General features: G+C 43.4%; 1 protein-coding gene across 1 annotated transcript in view; it reads right to left on the reverse strand.

Annotated features, from left to right (window-relative positions):
* RSBN1 (round spermatid basic protein 1) overlaps positions 1-18,638 on the reverse strand; it is a 48,612-nt gene that overhangs the window by 14,802 nt on the left and 15,172 nt on the right. Inside the window, exon 2 of the mRNA XM_069761767.1 lies at positions 706-1,397. Within this exon, the coding sequence (XP_069617868.1) occupies positions 706-1,397 (692 nt within the window). The remainder of the gene's footprint in view (positions 1-705; positions 1,398-18,638) is intronic.

Genomic DNA, 18,638 nt, shown 5'->3' on the forward strand with positions numbered 1-18,638 from the left:
TGCAGAGCATCTTATGGGGCCATACTTGTGCAGCATTATATGGGGCAAGTGACTGTGCAGAGCATCTTATGGGGCCATACTTGTGCAGCATTATATGGGGCAAGTGACTGTGCAGAGCATCTTATGGGGCCATACTTGTGCAGCATTATATGGGGCAAGTAGCTGTGCAGAGCATCTTATGGGGCCATACTTGTGCAGCATTATATGGGGCAAGTAGCTGTGCAGAGCATCTTATGGGGCCATACTTGTGCAGCATTATATGGGGCAAGTAGCTGTGCAGAGCATCTTATGGGGCCATAACACTTGTGCAGCACTATATAGGGCAAATATCTCTATGGAGCATCTTATGGGGCTCCTGATTCAATATGGATATTCAAAAACACTTAACCTTCTGATGTCTCAATTAATTTTACTTTTATTGGTATTTTTACTTTTGAAATTTACCGGTAGCTGCTGCATTTTCCACCCTAGGCTTATACTCGAGTCAATGAGTTTTCCCAGTTTTTTGTGGCAAAATTAGGGGGGGGGGGGTCGGCTTATACTCGAGGAGATATATATATATATATATATATATATATATATACACACACACACACACACACACACTCTGAAACTTAAATGATTTAGCTGTGGTCTAACAATATCTCAACACAAAAAAAAAAAACACATACACACACCATAAGCAAAATTAAATGGTTTTCAAACCTGTGCATGGAAGTTTGCAATTGTTGTTGTCTCTATATCCTTCTTGCCTATGATTTCCATTTTCACTGGAGTGTTTGGGAAATTGAATGCAAAATAGTCCAGAAAATCTGGCAAGAAAGCAGCTGCACCATGTACTATGGCCAGGGCATAGTAAGCTGCACTCTTATCATTTTCTGAAAATGTTCGCTCCAGGAACTCCTCCGCAAATTTCTCCATCTCCACAGGAGACAAGAAGGAAAGTTCATCCATGTAGGCATGTAGAACTGGGGCACCGCCATTTGACTGAATTTCCTCGTGCATCAACCTGCTGAACCGAGATCCTGAATTTAACGTACTGGTACGAATGCAGTGCTCATGGTGAGATGCAAAAGGCATCTGGACCTCCTGGGGGACTCGGTATTCCTCGGTACCCAGGTCGGAGCGACACAACTGCTCATCCTTTAAATATCTAGAAGACTCTTTGTTTACTTCCACTTCAGATTGATCCATGGCTTCTTGGCCTTCCTGGCTGATGCGTGTAAGACCAGCACAAAGAGTCTGTACCTCTTTGTTGTACATTTTCAACCTCCGGCCCCTTAAGTCATCCCTATGTTTCTTCTTCTTCTTTTTCTTGAGTTTTTTAAGAAGGAGGGCATTATCCTCATCCCCAGCCTTTATCAATCTCTGAAATTTGCCATTTTCATCTGTAATTTCTGTGAAACGAGAAGTTGGTTACTTGCAACGTTGTAATAAGTATTTAACACAAGTTTGACAAAAGACATGAACTGCAAAAGACATACATGTAATAAAAATTGTAATAGTAATTATTACAGATTCACAGAAAACTTGGCTTTATTTGTTACACTGCAACGTTTGTCTTGGAATCATAAATGAAGACTTAAAACCCCCACCAGTACTTCCGGGAACAAGTCTCAGTGACCAGCTCCCCAACGATCAGACTATCAATCAAGTCTAGTCAATAAGACGCGAGTCTTCAGTGCGGAAAAAAAAAACCTTCTGACTCCCAATCAAAGAATGACAGTCCAATCTTTTCTTCAAAGGAATCGGTCAGCAGGATTTCACACCGCAAAACTATTTATATGGACATGTAGCTCATTCAAACACAAATCCAGCAATACCTTTACATAACTAGTCTGTTCCTCCATTACTGGGAAATCAGCGTTTGAACTGATATGTAAATGAAGCAATAAATCTGAAGCCGTCACTCCAGCTCTATTCCTTACCAAAGCTTATTTTAAATGAAAATAGGAGTGACCAGTGTGAGACATGTAATGACAGACAGTCTGATCTCCACATCTCAGACAAATATTACCCCCTTTCATTTTAAATAACCATAGATCTTAACAGCTTATTTACATATTAACACCATATAGACCACTTAGGAGGGTTGATCCCACTGACAGATTCCCTTTAATGAGTGAGTTGTACTTACTGATGTGGCTAACGTTATACGGCTTCTGTGAATTTTTTTTGTTCCACCCCGCTATTTTTCATTCATCTCACACATTGTGCTCCTCATAGGGTCAGAAAAACATTTGAGGTGTGTTGAAGGGCATTTTAACAACAGTTTTTGCTTTTTGTTTTGTTTTTTTTAAATATGATTTTCCTTGTAACTGGTATATACCTTGAGGCTGGAATATTCAGCCACCTAGCTGCATAGCAGAAAATAATAAAAAGTCTCTGCCTTCTCCACGTGAAGTCTGGCTGTATCTAACAGCTGGATCCGCGTTCCCACAATGTACAGTGACGTTTAGAACTTTACTGCACAATAGAATGCAGACAGCCTGGACATTTATCATCTACAGATGGCCCAGTAGTTAATAAAGCAAGCTGTATGTTTTAACAAGAATATTGCAATTTTTCGAATTAAGATTATTAAACAGCCCTGTTAAAGTGATTTTACACATAAACCACCTTCATCACCTACGTACAGGAGAAAGAATATATTTATAATCTATAGAAACTACTGCAATCAAGCTTTCAGCGATGACAAGCACATAAGTCTGAAATGCCCTTTGCAATTAGAGTAGCAGTGAGCATGTGCACAAGGCCGCCATCAGGGCATTACTGCCCTTACTGGTGTGTGGGGCCCGGTGAACAGAAGCAAGGAGGAGGGCCTCCACCGGGCCCATGGGCTGGATTCGTCCGGTTCAGCAACTGAACGTATGACTTTGGATGCACATTCAGTTCAACTACATTACTGTCAGTTAACAACAGTCAGCCAGAGGCCGGCAGCAGACGTCGGCGTGCACGGTAGTGGTGTCATACAACCGCGACATGTGACGGCGTGTCAGAGCCTCAAATGGATGGACAGCGGCCAGGTAAGGAGAAACTTTTTTTTCATACTGAAAGCCACAATATGGGACCAGGATAGGAGGACACATGGGGTCCAGGATGGCAGACACAAAACGCGCGTTGGGGTCACTAGCATCTGACCATGGGTAAGAACAGATTTGAATATGGTAGGATGAGTTTATAGGAAATTTAACCTTGAGCACATGCCGCAAAGTAGAGCATTTGATGCCCTCTCCCATTATCCTGCTTCCAACACTGATTATAAAATCACCATGCACTTTCTTATAGATATGTAAGCATTCAGATCTAGCTAATGATGTACATGCTGCCATCTACCTGATCTCTATACTTATATGTACTCTGATACCTATTTATGATATATAACACAGAAGCACATATACATCAATCTAGGCCATGTGAAAACACAGACAAATATTCAATATGAATTATACTTCTCACAAATATATTATTTCACAAATTTTCTCAAAACATTTTTTTTCATAAAACTTATAGTAATAGATGAAGAAATGAAGATTCTTAGCGCATAATTTGGCCAATTCATGTGTGCCCATCAACCACGGCAAGGTGATCTCCTTCTGATGGGTCCTACTCTACCATACATGCCACTTTTGGGCCACCAGCCTACAACTATGGACAAAACATGTCACTCTGGGCTAAACCTACAATTTATGGTTATGGGCAGGTAGAGTTGATTACCGCCACCTGCAAGGTCAATAGGATGGCCATTATTTTATGGAGATCAAACATTTTGATCTAGAATGGGTTGCCCTTGGAATGATCAACCCCTTAAATCTTCTGTTTACACACATGTATCCCGCTGCTTCCATTTATGGTCAGCAAACCACAACAAAAGTAATCAAATATTTCCACAATAATAGACGCCACTAGTTAGACAGCAAATAGTATTCATTATAAACCAGACCTTTCACCAAAAATGTCCAAAATGACATATTGCCAGTAGGCATGTGAAATACGCTCCATGTAATTAGACAGGATGTGTCTAATATATGCGTGCAGGAATACGACGTCTTGCACATCTCAATGTTGCCATGGTTCTGACCTACATATATTTCATCCATTTCTACATTGTGTGTTTCCTAAGCTTATCGCTCCCAAACAAACTGCTTAGGAATAGTTACAAGAAAAGCTGAATACTGGCTAGATCAGTGAAAGCACCCAAGAGTGCAAACAATGAGCGAAATCACAACAGGGTGAGTCAATACTACCAACAAATCATAGAAGAATGAAAGGACTGGACAGGTACAAGAAATCTTAAAAGGACAGACAGGCATTTTTTCTTAAATTTATGCATTTTTGGGGGGCTACAAAATCATATAGAAAAAAAACAAAAAAAAAATAAAAAAAAAAAATAGAAGATTGCTGGTTGGACAGTTTGGCTTTAGTGATGAGTGAACGTGCTCGGATAAGGTGTTATCCAAGCATCCTCAGGTGCCAACAGAGTCTTCTTGACATAGCACAGACCTGTATGTTGGGTGCTGGTGTATAGAGCAGCCCATGTGTTATATGAAGTGCCTGTAAGCGCCGATCACTGTGTAGCCACGTCACCAGCAACCATCCACAACCTGCCCTCCTCCATGCAAAGTGATCACCAGGTGCTGATGAGTTGCCATCGCAATCAGATGCCTACTGAAGACTGGGCTCCATAGTAGATTGTTCATTTTCTTATCTATGGCAATAGTATTGCAGTACATAGTACAAGTGATCAAACATTCACATGTTCATGTGCCCTAAAAAGAGCTTTAAAAAAAATAAAAAAAATTTAGATACACACAACTCAGAATAAATGAGCACAAGAACGATATCAACAATTTGACAAGACAGTTTCATAGAATTTTTCTTCTATGTCAATTCGTTTATGCAAAAAATGAATACAGCCCACAAACAAACAAAAACCTGGCCATTTGTATGATTTGTAAGATTTTTAACCCTTTCGTGACGAGGCGACATTTGTTAAATCTGACCAGTGTCACTTTAGGAGGTAATAACTCTGGAACGTTGAAACATATCCCAGCAATTTTGAGCCTTTAAAAAAAAATTAAAAAAAATAAAAAAAAAAAAAAAAAAAAAAAAAAAACACAACACACCAACAAAAAAAGCATTAAGCTACTTACTGGTAGCGGCATTTCTCGGAGGCCCATGACAGCACGACGAGAGAGGGGATCCGCCCATTAGGAACAGGAAACCTACAGATACAAAAGGGTGGTACCTCTCCCTTGCCTCAGTTGTATTTCAGAGTCTTGAGAGGACTACTGCGGTTAGTGGTACACAAAAATACACTATATACAGATTATATACAAAATATCAGACATCTATTGGGACTGGTATCGTATTGTGAAATATATACATTTATAGGAAGTGCAACCCCCAGTGAATAGGGAGGGAACTAAGGGTGCTGTCATGGGCCTCCGAGAAATGCCGCTACCAGTAAGTAGCTTAATGCTTTACTCGGACTCCCATGACAGCACGACGAGAGAATTACAGAGATGTAAGCTTCCTTAGGGAGGGACTATGGCCTGTAGCACCCTTAACCCGAATGTGAGATCAGAGGAAGCCCCCAAATCCAACCTATAGTGCTTAAAGAAGGTGGACGGGGATGACCATGTGGCCGCCTTACATATCTGGTCGATTGATACTCCAGACTTTTCCGCCCAGGATGTAGCCATGGCCCTGGTGGAATGCGCCCTCAGATTCTGCGGAGCCGGACCTCCACCTGCAGTGTAAGCCAAAGAGATAGCCTCCCTAATCCACTTTGCTAGTGTGTACTTTGATACCCTGAGTCCCTTTCTAGGGTTTTGGAAAGATAAGAACAACGCATCATCTTTCTTCCATGTGTCAGTAATAGAGATGTATTCTAGCAGGCATCTCCTAACATCTAATGTATGGAGTAGTTCTTCTTTAGGGTTGGAGGGATTGGGAAGGAAGGATGGTAAAACTATCTCCTGTGTCCTGTGAAACCGTGATGACACTTTTGGTAAATAGGCTGGGTCTGGTCTGAGGATTACTCTGTCTGGTAGAAACTCTGTATAAGGGGAAACCCTGGAGAGAGCTTGTATGTCTCCTACTCTACGGGCAGATGTAATTGCCACAAGAAAAGCTGTCTTAAGAGATAGGGCCTTAATTGAAGCTGATTGTAAAGGTTCAAACGGCTCTCTAGTCAATGCTGACAGTACTAGGTTGAGATCCCAAGGCATAGATCTATCTTTATGTATGGGTCTAGATCTAATAGATGCTTTAATGAACCTCGAGATCCAATAATTATTGGCGATGTTACATGAAACTAGAGCCCCTAGGGCCGACACCTGTACCCTTAGAGTACTAGTGGATAGATCTAGCTCTAAGCCTTTTTGCAGAAATTCTAAGATTTGTTTTATAGGTAATCCTTCTTCTAAATTAAAATCAGAAGAGGCCAGAAATTTCCGCCAGGTTCTAGCGTAAATTGTTGTGGTTATTTGCTTTCTACTTTTCATAAGGGTCTCAATTAGACTCGGGGAGAACCCTTTGCTTTTTAGCAACGCCCTTTCAAAATCCATGCCGTTAAATGGAGATTCTTTACTTGAGGATGACTGATCGGACCCTGGTAGAGCAGATCTGGAATGTCCGGAAGTACCCAGGGGTCCTCCACTGACATGATCCTGAGCCAAGTGAACCAGGCCCTTCTGGGCCAGAATGGGGCAATCAATATAACTCTGGCCCGATCTTCTCTTATCTTCCTGACTACTAGGGGTAACAGGCCTAGTGGAGGAAATGCATACGCCAGTTGAAAATCCCATTTGATTAGAAAAGCGTCTACCGTCAGGATTTTCCCTGGGATTTAGGGAACAAAATTTTGTTGTCTTCCGGTTGTCCCTGGTAGTAAATAAATCTACTTCTGGATGTCCCCATTTGTGGACGATCTGATCGAACACGCAATTGTTTAGGGACCACTCCCCTTGTCTCAAGGTGTTGCGGCTTAGAAAGTCCGCTTTGATGTTTTCTTTTCCTCTTATGTGTAGAGCGGTTAGGGATAAGAAGTGATTTTCTGCTGTCTGGAACAGACGATCCGCCACTCTCATCAGTGACTCGGAATGAGTTCCACCCTGATGATTTATGTATGCGACTGCCACCTGGTTGTCAGATAGGATCTTGACATGATGACCCTGCAGATATATGAGGAATTTTTTCACTGAAAGCTCTACTGCCATTAACTCTTTCTGGTTGGAGGAGGCTGATGTTAGGGGAGGGGACCATAGACCCTGAACCATCATGTCATCCATGTGTGCTCCCCAACCCGAAGGGCTAGCATCCGTTGTTACAACACGTGTTACCTGTGACACCCAGGGAACTCCCGCTGATAAGTTTTCACTGTCTAGCCACCACCTAAGAGATGTGAGTGCTTTTGGACCTAAGGTAATCTGATTCTGCAGGGACCCCTGTAAGATTCTATCATTAACCAGCACCTCGGATTGTAACGGTCTGGTGTGGAACTGGGCCCAACGGACGGCGGGAATGCAAGAGGTTAAAGAACCCAATAGTGACATAGCCTGTCTAAGGGTCATGGATGGCTTATCAATTGCCCTAGACACCTGTTGCTGGATATGTAACAACTTGTCGGGTGGAAGACAACACTGTTGGGATTCTGAGTTTAACAATAGTCCCAAAAATCTTTGTATTTTCTGGGGCTGTAAACGAGATTTTTCGTAATTTACGATCCACCCCAGATGCTCAAGTTTGGATGTGGCTGTCTCTAGCTGAGAACGGCAATGGTCTGCAGAGCTCCCTACTATAAGAAAGTCATCCAAGTAGGGAATAATTAGGATGTCAGACTCTCGTAAGTGTGCCATGACTTCGGCCACTAACTTTGTAAACACCCTAGGAGCTGCCGATAAGCCGAAGGGAAAAGCTCTGAACTGGAAATGGCGAATCTGGCCCCCCATTGACACAGCTACTCTCAGGAATCTCTGGAAGTGTTCATGTATTGGAACATGATAGTATGCATCTTTTAGATCTACAACTACCATGAAACAGTGATTAAACAACATTTTTATTGCGGAATTGATTGTTTCCATTTTAAATGATTCATTGACCAGGAACTCATTAAGACATTTGAGATTAATGATCGTTCTAAAAGATCCATCTGGTTTCTTAATCAGAAAAAGAGGAGAATAAAATCCCCTTCCTCTTTCTGATTCCGGAATTTCAATCAGCACGTTCTTGGAACATAAGTTGATAACCTCTGCTTCCAGGGCTGCTTGCTCAAGGGGGGGGAGGAACGTAAAGGGGTTAATTTAAATTTTTCACGAGGCCAGTGATTGAAGTCCAGTTTTAGACCTTCAGTAATGATGCCTCTGACCCATTTACTGTTTGTAATGTCAAGCCAAGCTGAAGAGAATGCTGACAGTCTACCCCCCACAGGGATCACTAGTCATTGGTCCGGTTTTTTCTGATCCTTTGAGGAACGGCGAAACATATATCCCGTACCTCTACCGCGTCTGTCTACCAATCTGAAACTTTCTCTAGTGGGAGAGGACCCGCGTTTCTTCCCGCGACCAAATCTCCTTCGATTGAACGGCCGGCGGTAAGATGAATATAGATTGGGGAATTTCTTTTGGTCATCCCCTGCTTTTTCCAACAACTCGTCCAGAGTTGGACCGAAGAGGTATTGTCCTTCACACGGAATGGCGCAGAGCTTGGTTCTAGACTGAATGTCACCTGATCAGCATTTCAGCCACAAGGCCCTGCGAGCCGCGTTGGATAGTCCTGCCGCTCTAGCCGCCATTCTGACAGAGTCCACCGATGCGTCCGATAGGAAGGCTGCAGCATTCTGGATGGTCGGTAGAACCTTCAGAATAGTGTCCCTGGATGCACCGTCCTTAAGCTGAGACTCTAACTGATCTAGCCAGACCATTAATGATCTGGCCGTACATGTTGCCGCCACAGCAGGTCTGAGAGATCCAGCCGCCATCTCCCAGGTACCTTTAAGGAATATATCTGCTTTTCTGTCCAGAGGATCCTTGAGGGTCCCCATATCCTCAAAGGGTAATGAGGCTTTCTTTGACGCCTTTGCAACAGCCGCGTCCAATTTAGGAGCTTTATCCCATGTATCCACAACCGGATCGTCAAAGGGATACCTGCGTTTTAATGCTGGTGGTAAGGCCCCCCTTTTTTTCTGGTTTCTTCCATTCTCTAAGGATCAAGTCCTGAATCTTTTCGTTTACCGGGAAAGATCTATGTTTTTTACGATCAAGTCCGCTAAACATCATCTCCTGTTTCGAGGGTTGTGATTTAGGTTCCTCTATACCCATGGTGCCTCTAACTGATTTGACAACTTTGTCGATTTTATCCAAGGGTAGACAGAATCGTCCTGACTCCTCATCTGATGAAGAGGAGAGAGGACTGGAGAGATAGGAATTTTCCTCTCTTTCTTCCTCTGAAGAATTAGAGTCCAAGAGAGTCCTATGCTTTGAGCCTTCCGCTTGGGATAGGGACCGTAGTGATTCCCTTACTTCCAGCCAGATCATTTCCCTCAGATTTGTCGGAGTTACTGACTCTTCTGCTACCTAGGGGAGGACAATATAGGAGATAACTAATATCTGACCTAATGTCACTACCACCAACCCGCTCCTGTAGACCTCACCGTCTGCTGTATACAGGGGGCACATAGTTTTTTTTGAACAAGAGTCAGGTAGAGGGACTCCACAGAGGGCACACTCCTTATGTTTAGACTTTCCCGTACTCTTCTTCCCCTGGAATGATAAAGTATAAGGGGCCCGCGTCACAGAGTGAACTTTCACGTAGATCACTTACCCGTGCGCCAAAGTAAAGTACCGGAATCCGAGGGGTTTCTTTAGTCGAAGCTCTGGATCCTTGTTCGGAAGAGCTCTTACGACTGGGCTGGTCACCTCTATCCTTCTGTTTGGGCTTCTGACGTACCTCGTCTGGCAGCTGCTGCTGCTCACCACCACTCTCCATGACGAAATGCGACCAAAAGCAGGGATCTAACATCTCCACCTGCATAAATACCCCTTGGATCCGGTCAGCAGATGGGCCGGCGCTGTCCCTATTGGTCCAGGATACAGCAGAGGGCAGGAGATCTTGCAGTCAAAACCGGCACACAGACGCGATGGGCGCCGCCATCTTGGGACGACTGCGCATGCGCAGACGTCCGGCGACCCGGAAGCGGCCGCTAACCCCGCCCCCTGACGTCACTGCACCCGGAAATGCTCCAGCATGCGCTGAGAGCTGTGCAGGACGCCGGGGATGGAGCGCAGCGCTCCGGGAGCTCACCCACACGCCTGAGCCCGGCACCCGCAGCCACGCCATACCGCTGCACCACCAATGGGAATACTTACCTGCGCCGGCGCTGATGGAGGCAGGAAATCCTCCGGACTCCGCTCCCTGCTGCGAACGCCACTGCCGTGAAATCCAGCAAGGACCACCGTGGCGTCTCCAGGGATCTCCGCACCGGCCGAGGTAGGAGACCCCCCCGCTACCGTATTCGGCCGGCCGGCCTGGGCTCCTTCTGTAGGCATCCGTCCCTTTCAGGAACAGGAAACCAACTGAGGCAAGGGAGAGGTACCGCCCTTTTGTATCTGTAGGTTTCCTGTTCCTAATGGGCGGATCCCCTCTCTCGTCGTGCTGTCATGGGAGTCAGAGTAAAACATACATTTTATGGTAATGGTAAATTTATCTCAATATCTATTGTGTTTATTAAAGATATCAGAAGTGTCAAAATATTTGCCATTTTCAAAATTTGAATGATTATCCCTTTAATCCAGAGCCATACATACAAAAACATTACTAAATAACATTTCCCTCATGTCTGCTTTACATCAGCACCATTTATAAAATGTTCTTTATGGCTATGTGCACACGTAAGAAAAGAGGTGCAGAATTTTCTGCACAAAATCCGCATCTCCTGGCAGAATCCACAGCTGCGGATTTTGTGCGGTTTTTGCCACTGCTGATTTTTAACATGGAGGGGTGCAGAAACGCTGCAGATCCGCACAAAAGTAGTGACATGCACTTCTTTGAAATCCGCAGCAATTCCGCACTGATTTACATTGTACTGTACATCACAGTGCGGATCTGCGATTCTGCACGGAAAAATCCGCTGAGGATCCACAGCAAATCCGCATCGTGTGCACATAGCCTTATTTTGTATCAGAATTTTTTTTTCTCCCAAGGAAATTTACACAAATACAAAATTTTTTTAGGGACCAATTTAGTTTTGAAGTGACTTTAGGATCCTACATGTTGGAACACCCCCCCCAAAAAAAAAAAAAAAATTATACCATATTAAAAACCTCACTAGTCACTATATCCCAAATTGATGTCAGGTAGTTTTTTTTTTTCTTAACTATAACTCATGTGCTTTTCAGGAATTCATGCAAAATGGCAGGAATTAAAAATATAAATATTTTGACCAAATAAAAGTCGCTAACTTCTGAACAGGTCACTGTAGCCAGCAGACCATTATTTGGCCGCGAATTGCCATGGCAAACATCAGGACCACACTATCAATTTCATGGTGCCCATGGGGTTAAAGAGGAGCCAGCACTGTTAACCATTGAGATGCTGTAGTCACTATTGACAGATGCATCTAAGGGTACTTTCACACTAGCGTTTTTTGTAAATCGTCACAATGCGTCGTTTTGCAGAAAAAACGCATCCTGCAAAAGTGCTTGCAGGATGCGTTTTTTCCCCGTAGACTTCTATTGGCGACGCATTTGCGACGGATTTCCACACTTCGCATCCGTCTTGCGACGGATGTGTAGTGCTTTGGCGGTCCGTCGGGAAAAAAAAAAACCCTACATGTAACGTTTTTTCTCCCGACGGACCGCTTTTTCCGACCGCGCATGCGCGGCCGGAACTCCGCCCCCACCTCCCCGCACCTTACAATGGGGCAGCGGATGCGCCGGAAAAATGCATCCGCTGCACCCATTGTGCAATGCAGCAAACGCTAGCGTCGGAATCTCTCCCCGACGCATTGCGACGGGGAGATTCCGACGCTAGTGTGAAAGAAGCCTAAGGGGCTAAATGGCCACTGATCGTGGCTGATACGGCATGTTGACAGCTACAGTTTACAGCCAACAGCCGCTGGCTTGTCACCTGTCAGATGATGCCACGCTCTTATATCTCAGATCAATAGGTGGATTGGTGGTCATTAAGGGGTTAAAAGACAGCACAAAGTTATATAGGCAGGTAACGAACAAGTTTCCAAAACATTGCAAAAGCTTTTTTTCATTCTTCAAGAACAGCATCTCCTAGAACCTGAATGCTGGATGGAGAGTGATGCTCAACTTGTCACTTCAGAATTCACCATAGGTTTCTGGCTGGGTTCAGATTAGGAGACATACTTGGCCACTGAGTCACTTCCACCCTGTTCATCAGTAACGCAACAGTGGCCTTATACATGTGTGTTTTGGGTCTGTCACACTTGAAAAGTCCATGTCTACCAAGGGCCATCTGTGAATTCATAATACCATCAATGAAATGTGGCTCCCCGCCATCAGCAGCACTCATGCAGCTCCACATAAGGACACTGCCACCACCATGTTTCACTGTAGGCACCATGCATTTTTCTTTGTACTCCTCAGCTTTGCAGCGCCATAATGTTTTGAAGCCATCAGTTCCAAAAACATAGAAGAAGCACAAAGAAAAATTGGGAACAGCCTCACCGTGTGGTAAAATGTAGCGTTGCTCCTTGTTAAAGCATGGTTCCAATACCGTTGACCACCGGAGAAAATTGACAAATGGAAGAAAAAGATCCACATGGATGTATGAATAAAAATATGCAGCTTTATTTCACATGGTTAAAAAAGGGGTGTCCAGACAATAAAATAACCGTGCACAATCTTACGCACTTTGGGCCAAAGCCCTTAGTCATCATGACTAAGCCCTATGAAGCCAGAGCGGTCAATCAAATTAGAGGGGGAGTGGGGGGGAATAAAGGGAAAATGTGAAAATGCATTGAAATGATTGGCCCCATGGTGAAGCACCAAGGAGCAGGACTTTGTCAGCACAGGATGACTGTTCAAACAGAGTCCCTTTATCTCACTTTTGCTACAGTATGCTGACTGATAAGTAAAGTTTAGCTGACCTCCTTCATGCCTTCACCTTACTTGTGTTAAAGAAAAAAAAAATTCTTTTATCTCTAATCTTGGACATTTCTCATTCACATGGTGACATTGTTGACAGCATGAATTGGGAATGGCAGTCTTTGTTAAGGTACCGTCACACTAAGCGACGCTGCAGCGATACCGACAACGATCCGGATCGCTGCAGCGTCGCTGTTTGGTCGCTGGAGAGCTGTCACACAGACAGCTCTCCAGTGACCAACGATGCCGGTAACCAGGGTAAACATCGGGTTACTAAGCGCAGGGCCGCGCTTAGTAACCCGATGTTTACCCTGGTTACCATCGTTAAAGTAAAAAAAAACAACCACTACATACTTACCTTCCGCTGTCTGTCCCCGGCGCTCTGCTTCTCTGCACTCCTCCTGCACTGGCTGTGAGCACAGCGGCCGGAAAGCAGAGCGGTGACGTCACCGCTGTGCTTTCCGGCTGCCCGGCGCTCACAGCCAGAGCAGAGAAGCAGAGCGCCGGGGACAGACAGCGTAAGGTAAGTATGTAGTGTTTGTTTTTTTTACTTTAACGATGGTAACCAGGGTAAACATCGTGTTACTAAGCGCGGCCCTGCGCTTAGTAACCCGATGTTTACCAGCGAAGACATCGCTGAATCGGTGTCACACACGCCGATTCAGCGATGTCAGCGGGAGAGCCAGCGACTAAACAAAGTTCTGGCCTTTCTGCCCCGACCAGCGATATCACAGCAGGGGCCTGATCGCTGCTGCCTGTCACACTGGACGATATCGCTAGCCAGGACGCTGCAACGTCACGGATCGCTAGCGATATCGTCTAGTGTGACGGTACCTTTACAGTTGTGGCCAAAAGTATTGACACCCCTGCAATTCTGTCAGATAATACTCAGTTTCTTCCTGAAAATGATTGCAAACACAAATTCTTTGGTATTATCTTCATTTAATTTGTCTTAAATGAAAAACACAAAAAGAATTGTCCTAAAGCCAAATTGGATATAATTCCACACCAAACATAAGGACAAAAGTATGGGCACTGTTTGAAAAATCATGTGATGCTTCTCTAATTAGTGTAATTAACTTACCTGTGGCATCTAACAGGTGTTGGTAATAACTAAATCACACTTGCAGCCAGCTGACATGGATTAAAGTTGACTCAACCTCTGTCCTGTGTCCTTGTGTGTACCACATTGAGCATGCAGAAAAGAAAGAAGACCAAAGAACTGTCTGAGGACTTGAGAAACCAAATTGTGAGGAAACATGAGCAATCTCAAGGCTCCAAAGACCTGAATGTTCCTGTGTCTACTGTGCACAGTGTCATTAAGAAGTTTAAAGCCCATGGCACTGTGGCTAACCTCCCTAGATGTGGACGGAAAAGAAAAATTGACAAGAGATTTCAACGCAAGATTGTGCGGATGTTGGATAAAGAACCTCGACTAGCATCCAAACAAGTTCAAGCTGCCCTGCAGTCCGAGGGTACAACAGTGTCAACCCGTACTATCCGTCGGCGTCTGAATGAAAAGGGACTGTATGGTGGGAGATCCCGGAAGACCCCACTTCTTATCCCGACACATAAAAAAGCCAGGCTGGAGTTTGCCAAAACTTTCCTGAAAAAATCTAAAATGTTTTGGAAGAATGTTCTCTGGTCAGATGAGACAAAAGCAGAGCTTTTTGGGCAAAGGCATCAACAGAGTTCGCAGGAGAAAAAAAAAAAAAAAAAAGAAAGGCATTCAAACAAAAGAACACCGTCCCCACATTCAAACATGGTGGAGGTTCCCTGATGTTTTGGGGTTGCTTTGCTGCCTCTGGCACTGGACTGCTTGATCGTGTGCATGGCATTATGAAGTCTGAAGACTACCAACAAATTTTGCATCTTAATGTAAGGCCCAGTGTGAGAAAGCTGGGTCTCCCTCAGAGGTCATGGGTCTTCCAGCAGGACAATGACCCAAAACACACTTCAAAAAGCACTAGAAAATGGTTTGAGAGAAAGCACTGGAGACTTCTAAGGTGGCCAGCAATGAGTCCAGACCTGAATCCCATAGAACACCTGTGGAGAGATCTAAAAATGGCAGTTTGGAGAAGGCACCCTTCAAATATCAGGGACCTGGAGCAGTTTGCCAAAGAAGAATGGTCTAAAATTCCAGAAGAGCAGTGTAAGAAACTCATTGATGTTACCGGAAGCGGTTGGTCGCAGTTATTTTGGCTAAAGGTTGTACAACCAAGTATTAGGCTGAGGGTGCCAATACTTTTGTCTGGCCCATTTTTGGAGTTTTGTGTGAAATAATCAATGTTTTGCTTTTTGCTTCATTCTCTTGTGTTTTTTAATTTAAGACAAATTAAATGAAGATAATGCCAAAGAATTTGTGATTGCAATCATTTTCAGGAAGAAACTGATTATCTGACAGAAGTGCAGTGGTGTCAATACTTTTGGCCACAACTGTATGCAACGCCCATTTAGAGTCAACTTTGTTGGACACCTGCTTATTAGACTTATGGGTGATGGAGTTATTCATTAGAATTTTGTAGTTAACTTTGTTTTGGGTGTACTCATTTTTTGCAACATGGCCTTGAATGCATTTGTTAGGAACATTACTTTTTTTAGGCGTACAAAATATTAATGTTGTTTTCAATCAATGGCCCACATCTATGGGAGTATTTTGTAGTATGAAATCCAATATATATAGGGCACAGTCAGACAGCCGTAGAACTCATGTGAGGATAGCATTGCAATCCTTGGACTGGCTATCTTCTCTCCTGACCCGAGGGTGATAGCGTGTTTTTTTTTTTTTTTTGCCACTGTCATGCTCAGGTCAAGAGAGCCAACAGCCAGTCTGGGGATTAAGATGCGAGCCTCACGCAAGTAATACAGCCATCCACCTGTGCCCTAAAGGTTTTTCTGACAAATTTGTTAGGATGTACTCACTTAGGCAGGTCACACTTGTGAGTGTAATGCGAGAAACTCGCATGAGTCTCACATAAATACCTGGCACTGCCACCGGCACTCAGGACCGATGCGTGCGGCCGTGTAGAAATACATGCAGCCGCACACTCCAATCTGAGTGCCAGGTATTTGCACGAGTTACTTGCAAGTGTGACCCTGGCCTTATGCTCATACTCATTTGGTTATCACCAGGTCTGTAAGAATCCAATCTATAAATATAAAAAAATGAAACACAAAGTATCTTGGGGGGAAAAAAAAAATAAAAAAATAAAAATTTGGTCACTACACTCTGCTTTTCATTGCATTTTTGGAGGAATCTAAACATTTTATGTGCCCCATAAAAAGAACAGGTTGTCATGCCTCCAAAAAATAAAAGCCACACAAGCCCTCACACTGCTCTCCTTAATGAAAAATAAAAAAGTTCCAGGTTCCAAAGTAAAAAAAAAATTAAAAATTAATTTTGTTTAATATCCCAAAACTACAGAAGGTTGGTTTTGCCACAATTGTATTGACCTGGAGACCCCTGTCACTGGGTCATGTCTACCGCACAACGCATGCAGTAAAAACAAACCCCAAAAAAGAATGCTGGAATTGCATTTTTTTTTTTTCACCAATAGATCCAACTTGGATTTGCTTTTGACTTTTTTTTCCCAGCATATTATATGGTAAAAATAAATGAGATCTTTCAAAACTACTCGTGCTGCAATCATACGAAGCACAAAAATGAAAACTGACTCGGAAATGAAGGGTTTATGACGCATCCAGGAGCCGTACGAGATAATGCATATTAATATTTTATGGTAGAGTATACATTTTCTGCACGGTTTCTAGTGATGGTAACTAGGACACAGATACTTTATACGACCTATTTATAAACAGAAGGGAAATTCCAGTGTGTCTCCCATTATGATGAAGGAGTCTGTCAGACATCCTAATGTACAATATCCGTGCTGGGAAACGTGTGAAAGAGGACACCACAACTACATGTCACAGATGGAGGATGGCTACGAGACAGATTCGAAGGTCATTTTTCCTGTGAACGCAGCAAAGACCCAATTCCTATACATGACAGAAAATGTCTGGTTACCACAGTGCGGCCCTCGGTCTCCTCCATTTATTGCACACAGGCCTCTGTCTGTTCCCAGCTACAGGACAACATTCATTAGATACATTCCACAAACCACAGAGCTGCACAATTCAGGCGAGTGCCTCACGTCAGGCTCCTCAGCCATGTTAACATCTTACCACAGCTGCACCGAGCTGTAATGGACGCTATAGAACATTTCCTCACAGGAAGGTTACTATGTCAGGGCGAAAATATTTAGAATTGAGAGTCCTCAGTGGTTGATACCTTTTAATGGCTAACTGAAAAGATGGTAACAAATTGCAAGCTTTCGAGACTACACAGGTCTCTTCATCAGGCAAAGACGTATGTAGTCTTGAAAGCTTGCAATTTGTTACCATCTTTTCAATTAGCCATTAAAAGGTATCAACCACTGAGGACTCTCAATTCTAAATATTTTTCTATCTACTGGCTAACACGGTACCAAGATATATTTCTTTCCTGTATGTCAGGGCGGGCACCATCATTCACAGGTTACTTTCACTTCTGAAGAATAAAGTAACAAGCTTTTTATCCCAACGTATACGTTAACACATTTATGGGCAGATACCCATATAGATTGTAAGGAGGCGAGAAATGAAGTAGGTCAATCATCTTTGGGACCATACAAGACCACTGTGTGTCCAAGACTTCATTTCTGTTCTATCCACAAGACGCCAAATTACACAGCTATTCTCCCTGAGAAATGTTGCTTCTAGGGGAAAAATATCTCCAGGAGGCCTTCTTGTACACAAGACTTTTTAATAAGTGTGCGCGAATTTGATTATAAGCCATTTTTGGTGAGAGTCAGATCTTTAACATCAGTTTCAGGCTGCCGTCACACTAGCAGTATTCAGTCAGTATTTTACATCCGTATTTGTAAGCCAAAACCAGGAGTGGAACAATCAGAGGAAAAGTATAAGGGCTCATTTCCACTTGCGAGAAAAAAAACAAAAAAAAACGATCCGTAATCTGGACTGAAAAAAAGGGATGAAAAGTATGCGATTGTCATGCGAGTTGAATGCGATTTTTTAACCCCTTCACCCCCGGAGCTTTTTCATTTTCGTTTTTTGCTCCCCTCCTTCCCAGAGCCATAACTTTTTTGTTTTTCCGTCAATATGGCCATGTGAGGGCTTATTTTTTGCGGGACGAGATGTACTTTTGAAAGATACCATTGATTTTACCATGCCATGTAACAGAAAACGGGAAAAAAATTCCAAGTGTGATGAAATTGCAAAAAAAGTGCAATCTCACACTTGTTTTTTGTTTGGCTTTTTTGCTAGGTTCACTAAATGCTAAAACTAACCTGCCATTATGATTCTCCAGGTCATTATGAGTTCATAGACACCAAACATGTCTAGGTTATTTTTTATCTAAGTGGTGAAAAAAAATTCCAAATTTTGCTAAAAAAAAAAAAAAAAAAAAAAAATGCGCGATTTTCCGATACCCGTAATGTCTCCAATTTTCGTGATCTGGGG

Source organism: Ranitomeya imitator, chromosome 3 (genome assembly GCF_032444005.1).
Source record: "Ranitomeya imitator isolate aRanImi1 chromosome 3, aRanImi1.pri, whole genome shotgun sequence".
Taxonomy (NCBI): domain Eukaryota; kingdom Metazoa; phylum Chordata; class Amphibia; order Anura; family Dendrobatidae; genus Ranitomeya; species Ranitomeya imitator.